At 45.4% G+C, this 17,207-nt stretch overlaps 1 protein-coding gene across 1 annotated transcript in view; it reads right to left on the reverse strand.

Moving 5' to 3' along the window:
* Positions 1 to 14,605, reverse strand: part of Fam171a1 (family with sequence similarity 171 member A1) — a 126,593-nt gene extending 111,988 nt beyond the window's left edge. The window contains exon 1 of the mRNA XM_028862781.2: positions 14,358 to 14,605. Coding sequence (XP_028718614.1) covers positions 14,358 to 14,454 — 97 coding nt within the window. The 5' untranslated portion in view covers positions 14,455 to 14,605. The remainder of the gene's footprint in view (positions 1 to 14,357) is intronic.
* Between the last annotated feature and the right edge of the window lie 2,602 nt (positions 14,606 to 17,207).

Here is a 17,207-nt window from a genome sequence, read left to right on the forward strand (position 1 = left end):
CAACGGAGAACAAGGGAAGACACCATCATGTGCCACATAGAAAAGCGGCAGATTCCGGATACTAATTTGGGAGAAAGAACAGAACAAGCACTCCAAACAATCAGAAAACAGCCAATAAAATGACAGGAATCTATAAGCATCTCTCAATAATAAACTTAAATGTAAACGGCCTCAACTTACCAACAAAAAGATGCAGACTTGAAGGCTGGATTAAAAAACTAGACCCAAATGTCTATTTTCTCCAAGGGAAAGATGACTACTGACTGACAGAGCAATTGTCAACGGATGGAAGATAATCTGTCAAGGGAATGGGAGCTGGAAAAAAGCTGGTGTTGTTACTCTCATGTCTGATGAAGTATACTCAAGACTAAAATCAGTCAGAAGAGATAATTCACTACATAACAAGAAATGGAGAAATTCCTTTAGAGGGCTTAATAATTATAAATATACACACCAAATGCTGGGGCCCCAAATGTTTCCAAACAAATACAAAAGCACATCAGAGGTCAGATTGGTTCTGACACAGTAACAGTCGGTGATTTCAGTTCCTACTCTCACCTCCAGAGCAGTCAGCCAAACTAAAAATTAACAAAGAAACCTCAGAGGTAAACTACACCACAGACCAAATGGGCTTAGCAATACATATAGAATAATCCACCAAACAGACGCAGACAGTCTTCTCAGGAGCCTGTGGAACATCCCTTTGCACAGACTTATTCAAGTCTGATAGGATACAAAAGAATCAAAACAATTCCATGTATCATATCAGACCCACAGTGCAATAAAACTAAAAGTTAACAGAAACTACACCAGCACATATACATTGAATAATATACTCTTATTCCCCAGTTCACCCCAACTTCCTTACCCAACCAAATTAGTGTCCTTTTTTTTTGTTAAACCTTCAAGACTAATTTGCATTGTCCAAATAGTCTTGGGTGTGTGGTCCTCTACTGGAGCGTGGTCCCCTTACCAGGAGTCACGCAGAAAAACCTGTCTCTAATCCAGGCAGCTACACAAATAAGATGAAGGCAGGGGAGGGGTTATTACAGATGCCCTTGAGATCCAGACAATCACTGGGGAGTACTTGGAAAAGTTATATTCCAAAAATATTGAAAAAAAAATATAGAAGAAACAGACCTATTCCTAGATACAGATTACTCACCGAAGTTGAATCAAGAGGGCATATGTGAGTTCAACTCACCCATTACGATCAATGAGATCTAAAGCATTACTATGAAGTCTTCCAACAAAGAAAAAACAAAACAAAACAGGACTGGACCAATTCACCACCAAATTCTAACACACCTTTAAAGAAGCGTTGGCACCAGTGCTCTTTAAACTGATCCATGAAAGAGAAGGGGAGGCCACGCCACTCACCCCACTGTGTGAAGTCTAATACCAAAACCAGATAAGGACACAAATCCGAAAACCTGTTTCCCTGGGAAACACAGATGCAAAAATTCTCAATCAAATTCCTGCAAACTGAATTCAGAAATGCACTAAGAAGTTCATACACCACAACCATGTTGTTTTCAAACCAGAGATGCAAAGCTAGTTGGGCACATACACAAATCAATAAATAATAGCGCACATCAATTTAATGACAGAAACCACCATAGTCTTTGCAGAAAAAGACTTTGTCAAAGTTCAACATCCCTGTGATAAAAGTCCTGAAGACACTGGGAGTATAAGAAATATATCTAAATATAATAAAGGCTATATAAGATGACCCTATGGCAAATATACCTTTAGTTAACCTAAATACAGAGTATCCGTATTGTCTCCAAAATCTAGAATGAGACAAAGGCATTTCACTCTGTTCACTCTTATCCAATATAGTGCTCAAGGTCTCGGGGCAAGAAGACAAGGAAGAAAACTATAGACAAGAAAAGAAGTAAAACTATCATATCTGAGAAAACATGATCCAATGTTTAAGACTCCAGTGACTCCATCAGAAAACTCTCAGAATTGATAAATACTTTCAGGTAAGTAGTATGATACAAAATTGACAAAAATCAATAATTTTTCTATACTCCAATAATGAATATGCCAAGAAAATAGTTAGGAGGGAAAGTCCCATTTGCAATAGCATGAAAGTACCTATGAGTCTTGTTTATGAATCGGCACAATTAATATCGTGAAATAGCGATATTACCAAAATTGATGTAAGCTATTAATATTATCAATATGAATTATACTATAAATTACATATTATAAAATTATTAATTAACAATATTAGTGTGAGCTATTTCAGAATTCCAATGGCATTCTTCACAGAAACAGGGTAAAAAAATCCCTAAATTCATATGGAATCACAAAAGACCCTCAGCAGAAAGGGTAATACTAGAGGCACCACAACATCTGATCCCAAGTTATATTACAGAGCCATGGTAACAAAACAGCACACTAGTGGCAAAAAAGGAGCATGTAGATCAGGGGACTGGAACAGAGGACCCAGAAACATACCTACACAGATAACTTAAAAAGGTCAAAAACATAAAGGGAAAAATACCCTCTTAATAACTGGCCCTGAGATAACTAGTTTCCACATTAAATAATAAGGCTATTATAGATCCACATAGCTCACCCTGGACAAAAATTAATTAAACATGGATCAAAGATCTTAGTATTAGCAAGACCTGAAACCTTGAAATGACCGGAGGACACACAAGAAAACACTCTAAAGTTATGGGCACAGGCAAGGACTTCCCAAAGAAGACTCTATTAACACAGGGAGAATCCTAAGAACAGACGAATGTGACTGCGTGGAATTTAAGAAGCTTCCACACAGCAAAGGAAACAATCACCAAAGTGAAGAAATGCCATATTGAATGGGAAAAAACAAAACAAAGACAAAAACCAAAGAATAACTCTGTCAACCACAAATCAGACAGGATTAATACCTAGGATATATTTTTTTAAAAAAGCACAAAGATTAAACATCAAAAAGCAAATTATCTGATCAATAAATGAGCTCATGAATGGAACAGACAGTTCTCCAAAGGGGGGAAAATTGCCATAAAATGTCCAACATCCTTAGTCATCGGAAAAAGTAAATTGACACTGTTCTGAGACTCCATTTCACCTCATTCTGAAAGGCTATCATCAAGAAAACAAATGACAATAAATGCTGGCGAGAATGTGAGCAAACGGGAACCCATACAGACGTCTAGTTTGAATGCAGACTTGTGCAACGACTATGAAAATCACATGCAGGCTTCCCAGAAAACTAAAAACAGACCTCCAGATGACAGCTACACCTCTCTCAGCTCTCTACTCAAAGGACTCTAAGTCTACACGCCACAGAGATCCCTGTGCAGTGTCTATCGCTGCATGATATGGAGGAAATGAAACCAGCCTAGATCTCCATCAACCGATGAATGATAAAGCCAGTGCAGTACAGATGCACGGTGGAATTTTATTCTGCCATGAAGAAAAGTAAAATCATGACACCTGCACAAAAATGAAAATCATTATGTCAAGTGAAGCAAGCCAGACTAAGAAAGAAATGCTGCATGAGGTCTCTCATCATAGGGACTTAGATTTAAAAGTATGTATGTGTGTGTGTATATATATGTATATATGTATACATATATACACACACACACATATATATAATATTGATGAAATTATTAAGGCCACTCCACGTAGTTAAAAGGGAGGTTTATTTAGTGGTGTAACTTACAAATGAAGGGATAGGTAGGTTGCAGGGTCTGGGAAAGACTTAGCGCAGTCTGGCAATGTTCTCTGGAGAACTCTGCTCGGTCTACCTCCAGCGTCCAGGGTCCAGGAACCAAGAGAGCCGGCGCATCTGGATCTCGGGTCTTCAGGGTCCTCTCTTGGCCCCGCCTTGTAGGCGTGACAGTTACCGAAGCCTCAATGGGGGTTAGAACTTCCAGATCAAACCTGGAATGGCTACCCACTACAATATTATGTGTGTGTGGGGGGGTCATGAAACTAGAAAGTGATCATGAGAGGGAGGAAGAGCTCTTAAGCAAGGGGAAAAGAGAGGGCATTGAAGTGAAGTATAATGGGAGACTAGTTAGGTAGTGGAAGGGCACTAGCTGAGGGTGGGCAGAAGGGCAGTGTTGCAGGGGGATGGGTTAGAACCAAGCACATGTATAGTGATGTCAGATTGATTAGCAACTCCCAGGACAGGACTTCCTGTCACTTTAAATCCCAGCTATGTGTAGGACTGCACAGGGAAAAAGGAGCTGAGGAACATGCCCCATGAGCATGGAAGTGAGCAAATGGGCGAGGCTTGAAAAGCGAAACACCCCGCTTTTCATAAATGCCGTTTTAATAACAAATCACAGAGGACTATTATACCACTGATCCTACCTGTCTATGCAAAGTCCAAAGAAGCCAGACAAAGGGGTACTGAGAATTAGCCCCACTGGAAGGACAGTGTATATAGATAGCTCTGTGTTCAGGGCTGGTTTCTCCATGTAATTTCTAAAAGCAGGAAGCTCACCAATAGAATAGTTAGGAAAGACCCTAAGAAATTAGAAGAAGAGCTGCAAAGAGAAGGAGTGGATTCCAGCACCCACTTCTTCCTTAGTCCAATATGGCTGGCTACAATTGCTCTTCACACCCGGCCAGGCGTGCTCGCCAGAAAGGCCAAACGTGTACACGGTGACTCAGAATTAATGTGATTGACTCTGGGCATTGTCTTTGTAAAAGCCCCTGGGACAGGGACAGTGAGGTGTGTGCATGCTGAGCAGGTGACTGATGGTTCCGAGGGTCCTCCCCCACCCCCTTCACCTGTCAGGATGGTGCATGTGTGATCATAAACCCACTGCAGTAACCCCTCCATATCACAGTGTGCTGGGGTTCCCCCTCCATATCACAGTGTGCTGGGGTGCCCCCTCCATATCACAGTGTGCTGGGGTGCCCCTCCATATCACACTGTGCTGGGGTGCCCCTCCATATCACAGTGTGCTGGGGTTCCCCCTCCGCCTTCCCAAGTGCATTTGGGCTATGCATTCGAGTGGGGAAGGGGAGTCATGTTTTTGAGGCAATTCACCCGGCAGCAGCGTGGCTACAAGTCTCGGGGAGAGGCCAGAGAAAGCCAGCCTCTACACGAGTTAGTTCTCCTCCAGTACTTCACTTCTCTACCTCCCTCTGGGGGACACTATGCAGGATGTCAGGCTGGCTCTGGAACCCTCAACTTCGGCTCAGGTGTTGCCACTGGAGTCCTACTAGAGCACAGCAGCAGACAACAGGCTGGTGACAGAAAACAGTCCCACTCTGCCCGTCCTTCTAAAGGATGTACCCAGTCTTTGGGGAGAGCTGCGTAAATCTCAAGCCATTTTACTTTTTACTGTACACCATATCCTGGTCCCTCAACACTGCGCCAAAGCGTCTGCCTTCTGTTTTGGACACATTTAGAATTCTATTGTCTTAACTTTTAAAAGCTGCTAGAATGTTTTAAAGAGCTGACTCATCAGGGTTTGTGGAGACCCCAAATAATTTCTCAAAACTGCTTAGGCATGGAGAGATTGTAGTTCTTTTTGAGTGTGGCAACTGGCACCCCTAGGTGGTGTGTGTCTTTAAAGAAAGACAATGGCACTGAAACAGTCCTGTGTTGCCTCTGTCCCACTCCCTCTCCATCCTAGACGAGGTCACACACAGGTGCATGCACACGCACACACGCATATGCACACATGCTCGTGTATACCTCCACCCACACAAGAGCTTAACTGACAGGCATATGATAAAGCGAGTCTACATGATCAGACAAGACAGTCACCTAGATAATCTGATAGTATCACAGAACTAATTAAATATCAAAGAAAAAACAAACATTTACATTCCAGTGTCACTGAAAAATAAATGTAAATGTATTACCAAAACTTAAATTTTGGTTTCTAAAAATGTTTCAGCACATCAAAAACTCAAGCAAGATATATACACTACATGTATTTTCATCAAATACATATATAAGAAACTTGTCCTCAAAACGGCTAAAATTAAAAAGATGAACAATAACCAGTGTTGAGAGAAGGAAACAAGAGAATCATTGGCATATTTTAAATGAGAGACTAGAAAGATAAAACCAATCTTTTAAAAGTTCTAGGATTTCTCTTATAAAATTAAACATTTGCCCAGTCAAGCAATTCTGTTTTTAAAACATCCCCACACATGTGTTTGAGTATATGCAATTGTGTGTGTGTGTGTGTGTGTGTGTGTGTGTGTGTGTGTGTGTGAGAGAGAGAGAGAGAGAGAGAGAGAGAGAGAGAGAGAGAGAGAGAGAGAGAGAGAGAGAACATGTGCACTCGTTGCTTGTGTGTGAAGACAGGGGGAAACTTTGGGTGTCATTTTCAGGAACATCATTCACTTTCTTTGAGAAAGGATCTCTCACTGGGCTAAAGCTCACTGGCTGGTCTAGGCTGGCTGGCCAGCAAAACCCAGAGAGCATCCTGTCTCCACCTCCCCTGCTCTGGAATCATAATTACATATATTTTTATGTTGGTTCTGGGGACCAAACTTGGGTCCTTGGCAAATACTTCATCAACTGAGCCATCCACCCAGTGACTTCTAAGTATAGTCTCAAGGGAAATGACAACTATGTGCACCAAAGAACTGTGTGAAATGTTCATCAAAACCACATTTACAGACAGAGCTAGAAATGACTCGAGTACTACCTTAGGGTTTCTATTGCTGCAAGGAAACACTTCGACCGACCGAAAGCAAGTTGGGGAGGAAAGGGGTTATTCGACTTACGCTTTGGAGTCTATTATTGAAGGAATTTAGGACAGGAACTCAAACCGGGAAGGATCCTGGGGGCAGGAGCTGATCCTGAAGCCATGGAGGGGTGCTGCTTACTGGCTTGCTTCCTCCTCATGGCTTGCCCAATCTGCTTTCTTATAGAACCCAGGACAATCAGCTCAGAGATAGCACCACCTACCATGGGCTGGGCCCTCCTCCATCAATCACTAATTAAGATAGTGCCTTACAGCCGGATCTTATGGAGGCATTTTCCCAGCTGAGGTTTCCTGCCTTCAGATAACTCTATCTTGGGTCAAGTGGACCTAAAACTAGCCAGGACAAGTACCCATTCAGCAGAAGAATGGATGAACAATCCACAGTAGTTATAGAATGGAAAACTGGCAATAAAGAAAAAATTGACTGTGTTGCTATCATCTACAATGTGGGTAGACCTCAAAATTGTTCTGATGAATAGCAGACATACATTCTCTCCAGCCTCATTTACTTAAAGATCTAGAAAAACAACAACAAAATGATCTATGGTAGGAAAAATGTAAGAACTATGGGACAGGGACTTGCTGGGACAAGGAATGAGGGGACTTCCTGGAGTGATGATAATATTTTATACTTTGAAAGGGGCTTGAGGTGCACAGGTGTTCACAAATGTTAGCCAAATCATACATTTCCTCATATGTAAATTTGCCTATGAGGAAAAAAATACTCTGCTCTAATGATGTACATGCTGAAGAACTTGGGGAAAAGATTACTGATAGCCAAGATGTTTAAAAATGCATTTGAAAAAAATCAAGATTAATGGATAGAGAGAACAACGTATCAATAAATAGATAAATAAAACAAATTCAGCAGGACATCAGCTGTAGAATCTAGTGTGTTTGAGGACGCACTACAAAATTCTCCCCCCCCCTTTTTTTTTTGTTAAATGTTTCCATGAAACAGGTTAGAAAACGATTTTGTTACCTAAAACCAACATTTTTATAAAAATTAATTTTTGGGTCATTTTACAAGCAAGAGAGAAGTAGAAATATTGTTTCAGAAAGAAAAAGGTTAAGCTTTTGCAAGTATACCCAAACACTGATGAAAGCGGTATTTCACACACGCAGCAGAAGAAAGTTTCCCCGTATTCTGCAGAGAGAAAGGCATCTCATTAAGCTCCAGGGACCCAACCTGAAAACTTTCCACAGGACCACGTCTTTCCCGACCCCCTCCCCCACAACCGCTGGGTTCAAACACGTTTCTCTTATTATGAAAACAGTTTGTGAAGCACTAATGGCCTTTGAAACCAAGCCAGAAGATTCTCCCAACCCACAATCCCACCCTGCTTTACAGACCTCCCTCAAGGGCCCCTGAGAGCTATTTATATGAGTTTCTTATCTGTTCTCCACATCTGGATCCAAGCTTTGCTCTCAGGAGCTGCTCAGCCAATGTCTGTTGGAGGTCAGTGTCGATAGGTCAAAGAGGGGCCACACGGACGATACTGTTGTCTGTCTTCATAAAAATGATCTGTGCCATTCAGAACCTCTTATAATACTATGATGATCGGACTTGCATAAAATTATATCTGATCCCTGTCCCCAAGCATACAGCAACACAGTCTGAGGGTGAAGGGGAGACAACCTCCTTCACAGTGGACACTAAGAATTACTGTGTGATTTGGGGGAAGTGGTTTGCTGTCTCTGTGTGCCACATTCTTTTCCCATAAAAGGAGAATGATGTACATTCTTAATTAAAGAAAATGATACATCGAGGGGCTGGAGAGATGGCTTGGGTGGCAAAGTTCTTTATATCAATGAGGCCCTGAGTTCAGTCCCCAGAACCCATAAAAAGAGCCTGGGTGTATTGGTTGCCATGTGTAACCTCAGAGCTGGGGGGACAGAGACGGGTGAATCCTTGGGGCCTCACATGATAGCTCACGAGATTCCTTCATGTGGTAGCAAGCACCTAACCCATGTTAGCCTATCACTACTATTGTTCCCTGTGAGAGGACCTGTGTTCTAATACACTGGTAAAATACTAAGTGTGATGGAAATACCATAAATATTTACAACTGGAAGAATTTAATAAATCACAGCTATTCTTTAAAAAGCCCCACTCTAAGTTCTCAGGTCAGAAATTGAAAATTCCGTTTTGAATGTAGCACTTCCACACACAGCTTTTGGTATTCCATAAGCCGCCTTATGTTTTTCTCATGTGCGCCTGTGCCAAGTTCTAAATTCACCTGCCCCAAACCCTTCCTGAGAATTGTGGAGAACACATGTGCTTAGCAGTTATGCCTTGAACCTAAAATGACCCCTTAGGCTCATGTTCCGAAAGCTTGTTAGTGGCCATGTTGACCTGACAGGCTATGGAGCCCTTGGGGGCAGGGGTCTTTGAAGGTTATAGGCCAGCCAGTTGCTTCCAGTCTAAGTACCCCTCCTTCTGGTCTACCATGATGGGCACAGCATGTCACACCCCCACTGCCACAGACCGAGTGGCTCTGCTAGACCTACCCCAACATAATGGTTTCAATCTCTCAGGGATCATGAGCCAACATAAACCTCTCTTTGCTTAAGTTGATTCTGACAGGCATTCTAGTCACTAACCTGGCACTTCCCTCCTTCTGCGAAAGGCCTAGTATCAGGGTGGTCAGTCTCCACTCCCTGGAGCAGCCATGGCCCAACCTATACCATAGATGGTGCCACCCTACACCCACACCTTTATCTCTGGACTCTCCAAATACGTCACGGCAAAGCGAGGAGGTGGCTCAGTGGGTAGCGTGCCTGTCAGACAGGCTTGAGGACCTGATGTCTGGATGCACAGAAGCCGTGCAAAAAGCGAGACGTGGCAGCATGTGTCAGTAACTTCAGAACTGGAAGGGTAGAGACGGGCAGATTCCAGGGGCTCGCTGGCCAGCCGCTCTCGCTGACGCAGTGAGCTCCAGGTTCAGTGAGAGACCCTGCCTCAAAAAATAAGGTGGCAAGCCATTGAAGAAGACACCTAATGTTGGCCTCTGACCTCCACACATGTGCACACACACAAACATATACATACATACACTACACATACAGGCACTTTTTTTTTTTTTTAGTGAAACAGGGGCTGCAGAGGTACAAAGAGAAAGTCACAAAGGTAAGAGAGTTCAGATCACAAATTAGCCTGCAGGTCCAACCTAATCACACAAGCCCTCGGACGCCTTCTCTGCGTCTAAATTTTATAAGCCCACCTTCTAAAACTTTATGAATAAGAAAGTATAACCGATGACCCAAAAAAGGCCTCATCTAAATTACTCGTAATATGATAATAATGGTCAATAAGTAATTAACAAAACAGCAAACATTACTACTAAGAAAATATCAAGACACAGTGCCCACAAGGTTTAATTTCTTCTGTGAGATTAGGAAATACCTCTGGTCAGACTCTTTTTCATGACAGTATGGTGGTGCAAATGAATGACCAGAGCACAACCCTACTCCACAGAGCCGAAACCCCCGTCCACTGAGGCTGGGCGACTCATCCTGGCTTTGAAATCTGAAGCCTTACTGATGTGAGTCACCCGAGGGACACGGGACAGCTTTAACCAGTGTCCAGTGTCTTCCGTTCAGCTCTGCCAGGATGACATTAAGAAAATCGTGTTCCCATCCCATCACAAATTCAGTATTTTTTTTTTCTATTCAAACCCTATGCTCAAGAAAGCAAGTCTAAGCAAATGAGGGTACTCATTGGATTTAAAAATAGGTGTGTCCCTCCTCCTTGAACTCAGACTTCTTTCCTGTGGGAGAGAACTGAACAGACAGGATGGTCCAGTGACACCAGCTGTAACGAACTCACTTGCAAAGCATCTGTCCCCCAGGCGTCCTTTTTCTGCTCTAGTTGTGACTTTCCACAATTCCGACCCATCTTGTAGTTTTCACAAGGAGGTTGTCCTTTTATATTTTATGAAAAATAAAGGGTTTTAAAATATTTGATGACTACATTAGACGTACATTTGACAATCTTACCCTCCCAACTAGATTGCCCAATATAACATAGCTTTCCCTAACTGGCTCCAGAGTTGTGGCCTTAAACAGAGACTGGAAATCACTACGGTACCAGTACTGCCTAGTCTATGCTTTAGCGGCTCAAATTATCTGATGTCCAAAAGCCTTCTTCTGCCCAACTCTGCAATTCTGAGAGCATGGAGTGAGGTGTTGTGCGCTTATGTTGTCCTTAATACAACCTCCCCTGAGCACTGTGGGTAGACGAACATACCTAGAAGTAACATGGCAGACTGCCAGAAGCTAGCCTTTCTGTCACGTGACTACTTCACTTTACTCCACAGATTCTTGGCTAATTACATAAAAAGGATGTCAGTGATATCTTCTAGTTCATTTATTTTCCAACTAGATTGTAAGATGTAGAAGGGTAAGGAAGAAAAAATAATCCTCCTTTTGAAACCCAGTGGGCATGGTATGTCCAACTCGTCCGTGTTCCCAAATGTGAGCCCATGAGTTGTATTTAGAAATTAAGTCTTAAGTTAAGGAAGGAGTGTAGCTTGTTGGCTGCTCTTCGTGAGAGTTCCCCACCCACCATCCATTGCTTCCCTGTCTTTCAACTGAACACAGTATTCTGAACTGAAGTTCAAGTTCGGTAAAGAAGAGGCCTCTTGGAAAGAGAAGCAGCCAAACATTCACTCAAATGTTCCAGCAGATGGTAGATTTTCTGAGATGAAGGAAAAGTTAATATATCACTATAAAATACCTTTCTGTCCGATAATAACAAAATAAAGGCCCTATGACAAGAGTGAGCACTAAGTCCTTCACCCAATGGCATTGGACTTCAAAATGACATCCCGGTAGTAGTACATCTGCACAGCTCATCCTTGGAGAAGAATCTTCTATCAGTCCCCTCAGTGTGGTTTTGTAAGAGGCACAGAGTTGTTAGTCAACTCTTTGAAATAATGCCTTCTGTACAGTTCCCACAAAATGATACTGTGTACTGCGGTACAATGCGGAGGAAACATCTAAAAACATCCAGTCATGTTCTAGAGAGAGTTTACAGTCGCGGCCAGTCGGTCACATGGCCACTAACTGTTGCATTGTGTAAGTCACTCTGCAGACTCAAAGCAGCTTCAGCAACGGAAGCCAACCCTTGAATTTTATCACGAATGTTTAAAGAGCAAAGAAATAGCAGGAAACGTTGCCGATGCTCGCTTCCCCAGATATCACAAGGTACACTTACTAAAGGAGGTACTGATGAGTCCTGGGAACTGGCTGTCATCCTAGAGTGGATGGTTTCTGTATGTCTGAGGTTTCGGTAGGTTTCCTGAAATAATAGCCAAGCCCTGTTTCTATACAGAGTTTGTTCAAGCTATAATTCAAGCTCATTTCTGAAATAAAAGCAAAGCTCTTACAAATTGGATTTCAGAGGAAGTATACAAACTTCCTAAAACACACGCAGATAAGAGGACCTCAGGCTACACTGTGGTGTACAGTTCAATATCTTCAACTTTTCCCCACCAGCACCGACTCTACGTGCCACACAAGTTCACACTTGGCTTACATATGCACAGTGAAATCAGATCTAGTGCTTGTCTTGCTTGTATTCAGATCTAGGCGGCAGAGAAAACATGAATCGATTAACTATGTTAGGAGAATGACAGACATCAAGAAGCTTTGAAGAACTTGGCATGTTAAAAGTACCCTCAAATGACAAGAGAAATTGTCCATTTCCTGAAAGATCCACTAGCTCAAATCCAGGGACCAGGTGGTGCGACAGAGACTTCTGATTACAAGTGTTGATACTGACACCTTAAAACACCACCTTTACCGGAAACAGCAAACCAAGAAAGAAATCCAAAGGCAACAGTATCCATCTTCCATTGAAACTCTAGGATGTACTGAGACAGAGCATAAATCGTCTCACAGGCTGGTCATTTCTCTTTTGCTTCATGGAAATTCCATTTCCAGGGATTTAGCAGTAAGACCTTAATAAAAACATGGTCTTAGACCTGAAACCAGTAGGTTTTTTTCCCCCTCCATGATTTTTTTTTTCAATTGAAGCCATGCCTTTTCCTATTTTATAAATTCATGAATTCATTATTTCCAGGTATTGCTATTTCAACTACAAAACAAAACACCCAACCTGCCCTCAGAAATAATGGCCTCATTGAGGCACAAATATCATTCATTAAAATAGCTGATTCAAAAAGCAGTGGGGTGTAAATGAAAGAGGCTATCATTCAGCACTGATGACCTAATGCCGTAAGTACCCCCCTCCTACTGAGGCTTATGGGTTTCCTGGTACCTTGTCAATGCCTCCTTTCCATAACATACATTACTGAATTCACACCCAATTCCTAATGGTCATATTTTACTGTCAACTACGGGTGCAGCAATGCATTTAAAAGATGCCAGCCAGCGATTCAGCAAGTACTGCATATGAAAACCTTCAGCATCATTAACTACACTCAGACTGTCAACAGAAACCAACAGGATATTGCGTGGAAGTCAAGGTTCCCCTAGTCCCAAGTTCCAAAGGGTGGGGAAGAAGGATGGGGCAGGACCCCTGTCACAGGATACTGGGGATGGAGCGCTCCTTCCTTCAGCTAGTAGGGTTAACTTAGCAGGGCACACACCTTTCTGCCAGGAATCAGGAATCCTGGCAAGGGTCTGAGTGCCTGCAGGAGCTCACAGAAGCCCAGTGAAGGCCCCTCCCTAACCAAATGAACCCTGGGCAAGAGGTGCCCTGGATAGATTCACAGATGCTCATCTACCGGCCTATAGCTGCTCCTCAGAAAAAGGCCAGCAACAGAGGAAACACTAGACTTTGTCCCCACAAAATCATGTCAAGGAAGCTTGAGGGTTATCCTCAAATAAATTCTGATTTTTTTTTTAAACGCATGGCCATTCTTGGTGGTGACCACGTTACTTGTGCCATTGGAAAGCAGATTTGCAAGAGGCCAAAGATTAGACAAAAGGCAGGAGCTGGCGACAGACAGACATGGAAATGGTTTTTAGTGATCAGGGCTTCCCAGTTCCAGTTCTCTTCTCTTCTCACGATGATTCCTGTGGCTGCCTAACAAATCCCTAAAGGTCTGGAAACCACATAGGATAAGGGGGTGGGGGGGAGAAGACCCCGAAACTTTCCTAAACTGCGGCAGCAGACCTAGGGTCCCCAGGGCACAGGGGGCACCCCAGGGCGGCGGTCGCCCCCCTCCCTGCTACAACAAAAGGGACAGGCTTCGTGCTGGGACTCCAGGACCAGAGCTCCGGGGACCCCGAGCAGGGAAGCAGAGAGGACAGTGAGCCCCACGTCGCCCTTTCCCGCGGCAGGGGCTATGGAGCCGCGTGTCCGAGTCATGCATAAAGGAAAGCGCCTCGGATGTAAGCAGAAGAGTCACCAGAGGCTGCCACCTAGGCGGCAGCCAGAGCAGCTGGTGCCACCCAGATCCCCAGGGAGCATCTGCGCCGCGGGCCCAGCGTGTTCCCCGGGGCGGCGCCGCCCCCCGGGTATCGCGACGTGGGGGCTGCAGGACCGCGGTGCAGGTCGAGCTGCTGGGCCTCCGCCACAATGCGGCCCGGGTCCAGCCGCCACCGCTGCCGCGCCAGGCCCGGGCGCGACACAAAAGCGGCCCCCCGGCCCCGCCGCCGCCGCCGCCGCCCACCGACCTTGGGCTCCCGCGCCGGGTTCCCGCAGCGTCTTGGTGACCGCCTTCCAAACGTGGCAGCCGAGCAGGCAGAGCAGCAGCGCGGCGGACCTGCTCATCTCCGCGCCGCGGGCGCCGCGGGCCGCTCGGGCTCGCCACTCTCGGTCACGGGCGGCCGGGCGCCGCGCCTCCTTCCATGGCGCTGTGGCTCCGCGCGCCCGGCCAGCCGCCCGATTGGCCGGGGCCCCGCAGCCGGCCGCTCCCTCCTCCGCGCCCCGCGCCGGGCTTCCCCGACCGCCGCGGCCGCTCTGCCGGCGCCTTAACCCCTTCCTGCCCCGCCCCGCGCCCGCGGGAGCGCATGGGCCCCGGGCCCGTGGTGCCATCTGGCGGCCGCCACGCTGCGGGAGTCTCCCCCCCCTTCCCCGCGTCCCCCGACCCCTGCGCTGAGCGCCCTGGGGCTCCCATTCCCCGCAGCGGTTCCCGCAGGCCCCAGGCTTTCGACGTCATGCTCGGTTACCTGCGGGTCCAAAGGAAGCAATCAAGTCTAGGATGTGACCTCCCATCCTGCAGCTGTCCGAGCCACTATTCTGACTTCCCCCGGGGTAGAGTTGACAGCCAGTCTTACCGGTAGGATAATAATATCTAAACCCGATTGCAGAAAGCCCAACGCCACAGGTTCAATCCTGCTTGTATAGCATTGGGAGGGAAGGGTAATGAAGTTTTCACAGGGTGATTTCTCCCCCTCCTCACCTTTGTTTTATGAAAAAAATTCAATGGCGTGTTAAAACACAAGGGGGGTGGGTGGGACTATTTCAGGAGCATTGCAGTAGGGACTGTAACAATGGGATTTTGTAGTAAGGGAGATACATTTTGCTGGACTTGAGACTCAGCATGAACGAACAATTGTTTATAACCAAGAAGCAGTGTGTGTGTGTGTGTGTGTGTGTGTGTGTGTGTGTGTGTGTGTGTGTGTGTGTGTGTATTGGGTTGGCCCATAAGCATGTCTGTGGGAGACAATCTGGATTGTGTTGAGGTAGGAAGATCTGCCCACTGTGAGTGGCACCATTCCCTAGGCAGGAGAATTCTGAAGTGCATAAGACAGGGAAAACAGAGCCGGACAGTGGTGGCTCTCGCCTTTAATCCCTGAGTTCGAGGCCAGCTCTGGTCTACAGAATGAGATCCAGGAAAAGGCACAAAACTACACAGAGAAACCCTGTCTCGAAAAACCATTAAAGAGAGACAGAGACAGAGACAGAGGCAGAGGCAGAGGCAGAGGCAGAGGCAGAGGCAGAGAGAGAACGAGCTGAGCACTAACATGCATGCATCTATTTCTCCCTGTTCCTGATTTCGGGTGTGATGTGATGAATCCTGTCAAGCTCCTGCCACCTTGGCATCCAGGGAGAAGAAACAGTAGCAGAAGAAGATTCTAATAAAATCAGTTCTGTTCCAAAGTCAGAGAGCTCTTTGCCCAAATCTCCAGACTGTCCTAAGTCAAAGAATGCCACCTTCAATACCACACGTTCCCTTTCTATCTACAGCCTTGCCTGTGTGTTTCCCCATAAAAAACCCTCATGTCCCATTCCCTCTAATGCATCCCCAACCAGCACTGCAGTGACCCTCACAGTCCCCTTGCTGCGGACCTCAGCTCTGAGGAAATCTGCTCCAGAATCACGGTGTGCCGAGAACTGCTTCCAGAACAAGAGGCCAAAAGGGGGTTCATCGCTGCAATTTTATTAAGTGTTGGCAGGCAGTTAATGCACCAGAAAGACAATGAAGGGTGGGGCTTGTCTGTCGACTTTTCATAAACAAATTCTTCTGATACACAATACAAACTTGGAGATGGCAATGTCCATGTGGGTTTGATAGTTACCTCCATGGCCCGAGCTACACTATATATAAACTGTATACAGGCAACAGATAATCAGGAAGACAGAAAGAAAGCCAGCTGTTAGGGACAGCCTCACCTTTTCACGCTAGGGTTACAGCCACCTTGCTATTATTCCAGATCCAACTCCTAGCTAGGAGAAGGAGATGAAAGGCATGCTGAGCCCTCAACTCCTACTTGGGTGCCAGCCCACAGGGAGCCAGGGTACAGAGGAGGGAGATGGCTGGGTGGGGGATGGCTACCGCTAACAGGAGTGATTAAAAGGAAACCTCTCCAGAGTTGAAACTCATCCATTAGAACACTCTGCGAGAGCTGAGGAGACGGCTCAGTAGGTAAAGTACTTGCTGTGTGAGTGACGGCCTGAGTCTCCAGAACACGTTAAAAGCTGGACTCAGTAACACCCCAGTGTTCCTAAGGCAAGACAGGAAGTGGAGATGGGAATTTCCAGGAGCTCATGAGCTGGCTAGCCTAATGCACAGAGTAAGAAAAACCAGGAGACCATGCAAGGTGGAAGGGTTAGGGCCCACACCTAAGACTCTCCTCTGACTGTCACATGCACCATGGAAACCTTGCCCTGGCGCGCGCGCGCGCGCGCGCACACACACACACACACACACACACACACACACCCCTGATAAATTCCGAATTAGGGATGTTTGTGTGTACATGTGTGGTGGGTACATGTACACATCATCTTTGAGGTAGCCTTTAGGACGTGATCCACCTTTGTTTCTGAGACAGGGTCTACTCACTTTTACCTAGAAATTACTTACTTGGGTAAGCTGCCTGGTCAACAAGCCTCAGAGATGCCTGGGTCTGCCTCCCTCAGTGCATGTCACCACACAGCTTTGTTATGAGTTCTGGGGACTGAATCCAGGCCCTTGTGCTTGCTTACAAGGCAACTTACAAGCACTCCACCAACTGCTGAAGCCATCTCCACAGCCCAGGGGATTCTTAATATATGCCACTCACTGGACTAGAGTATTT

The sequence above is a fragment of the Peromyscus leucopus genome, chromosome 5, assembly GCF_004664715.2.
Source record: "Peromyscus leucopus breed LL Stock chromosome 5, UCI_PerLeu_2.1, whole genome shotgun sequence".
In the NCBI taxonomy this organism is placed as follows: Eukaryota; Metazoa; Chordata; class Mammalia; order Rodentia; family Cricetidae; genus Peromyscus; species Peromyscus leucopus.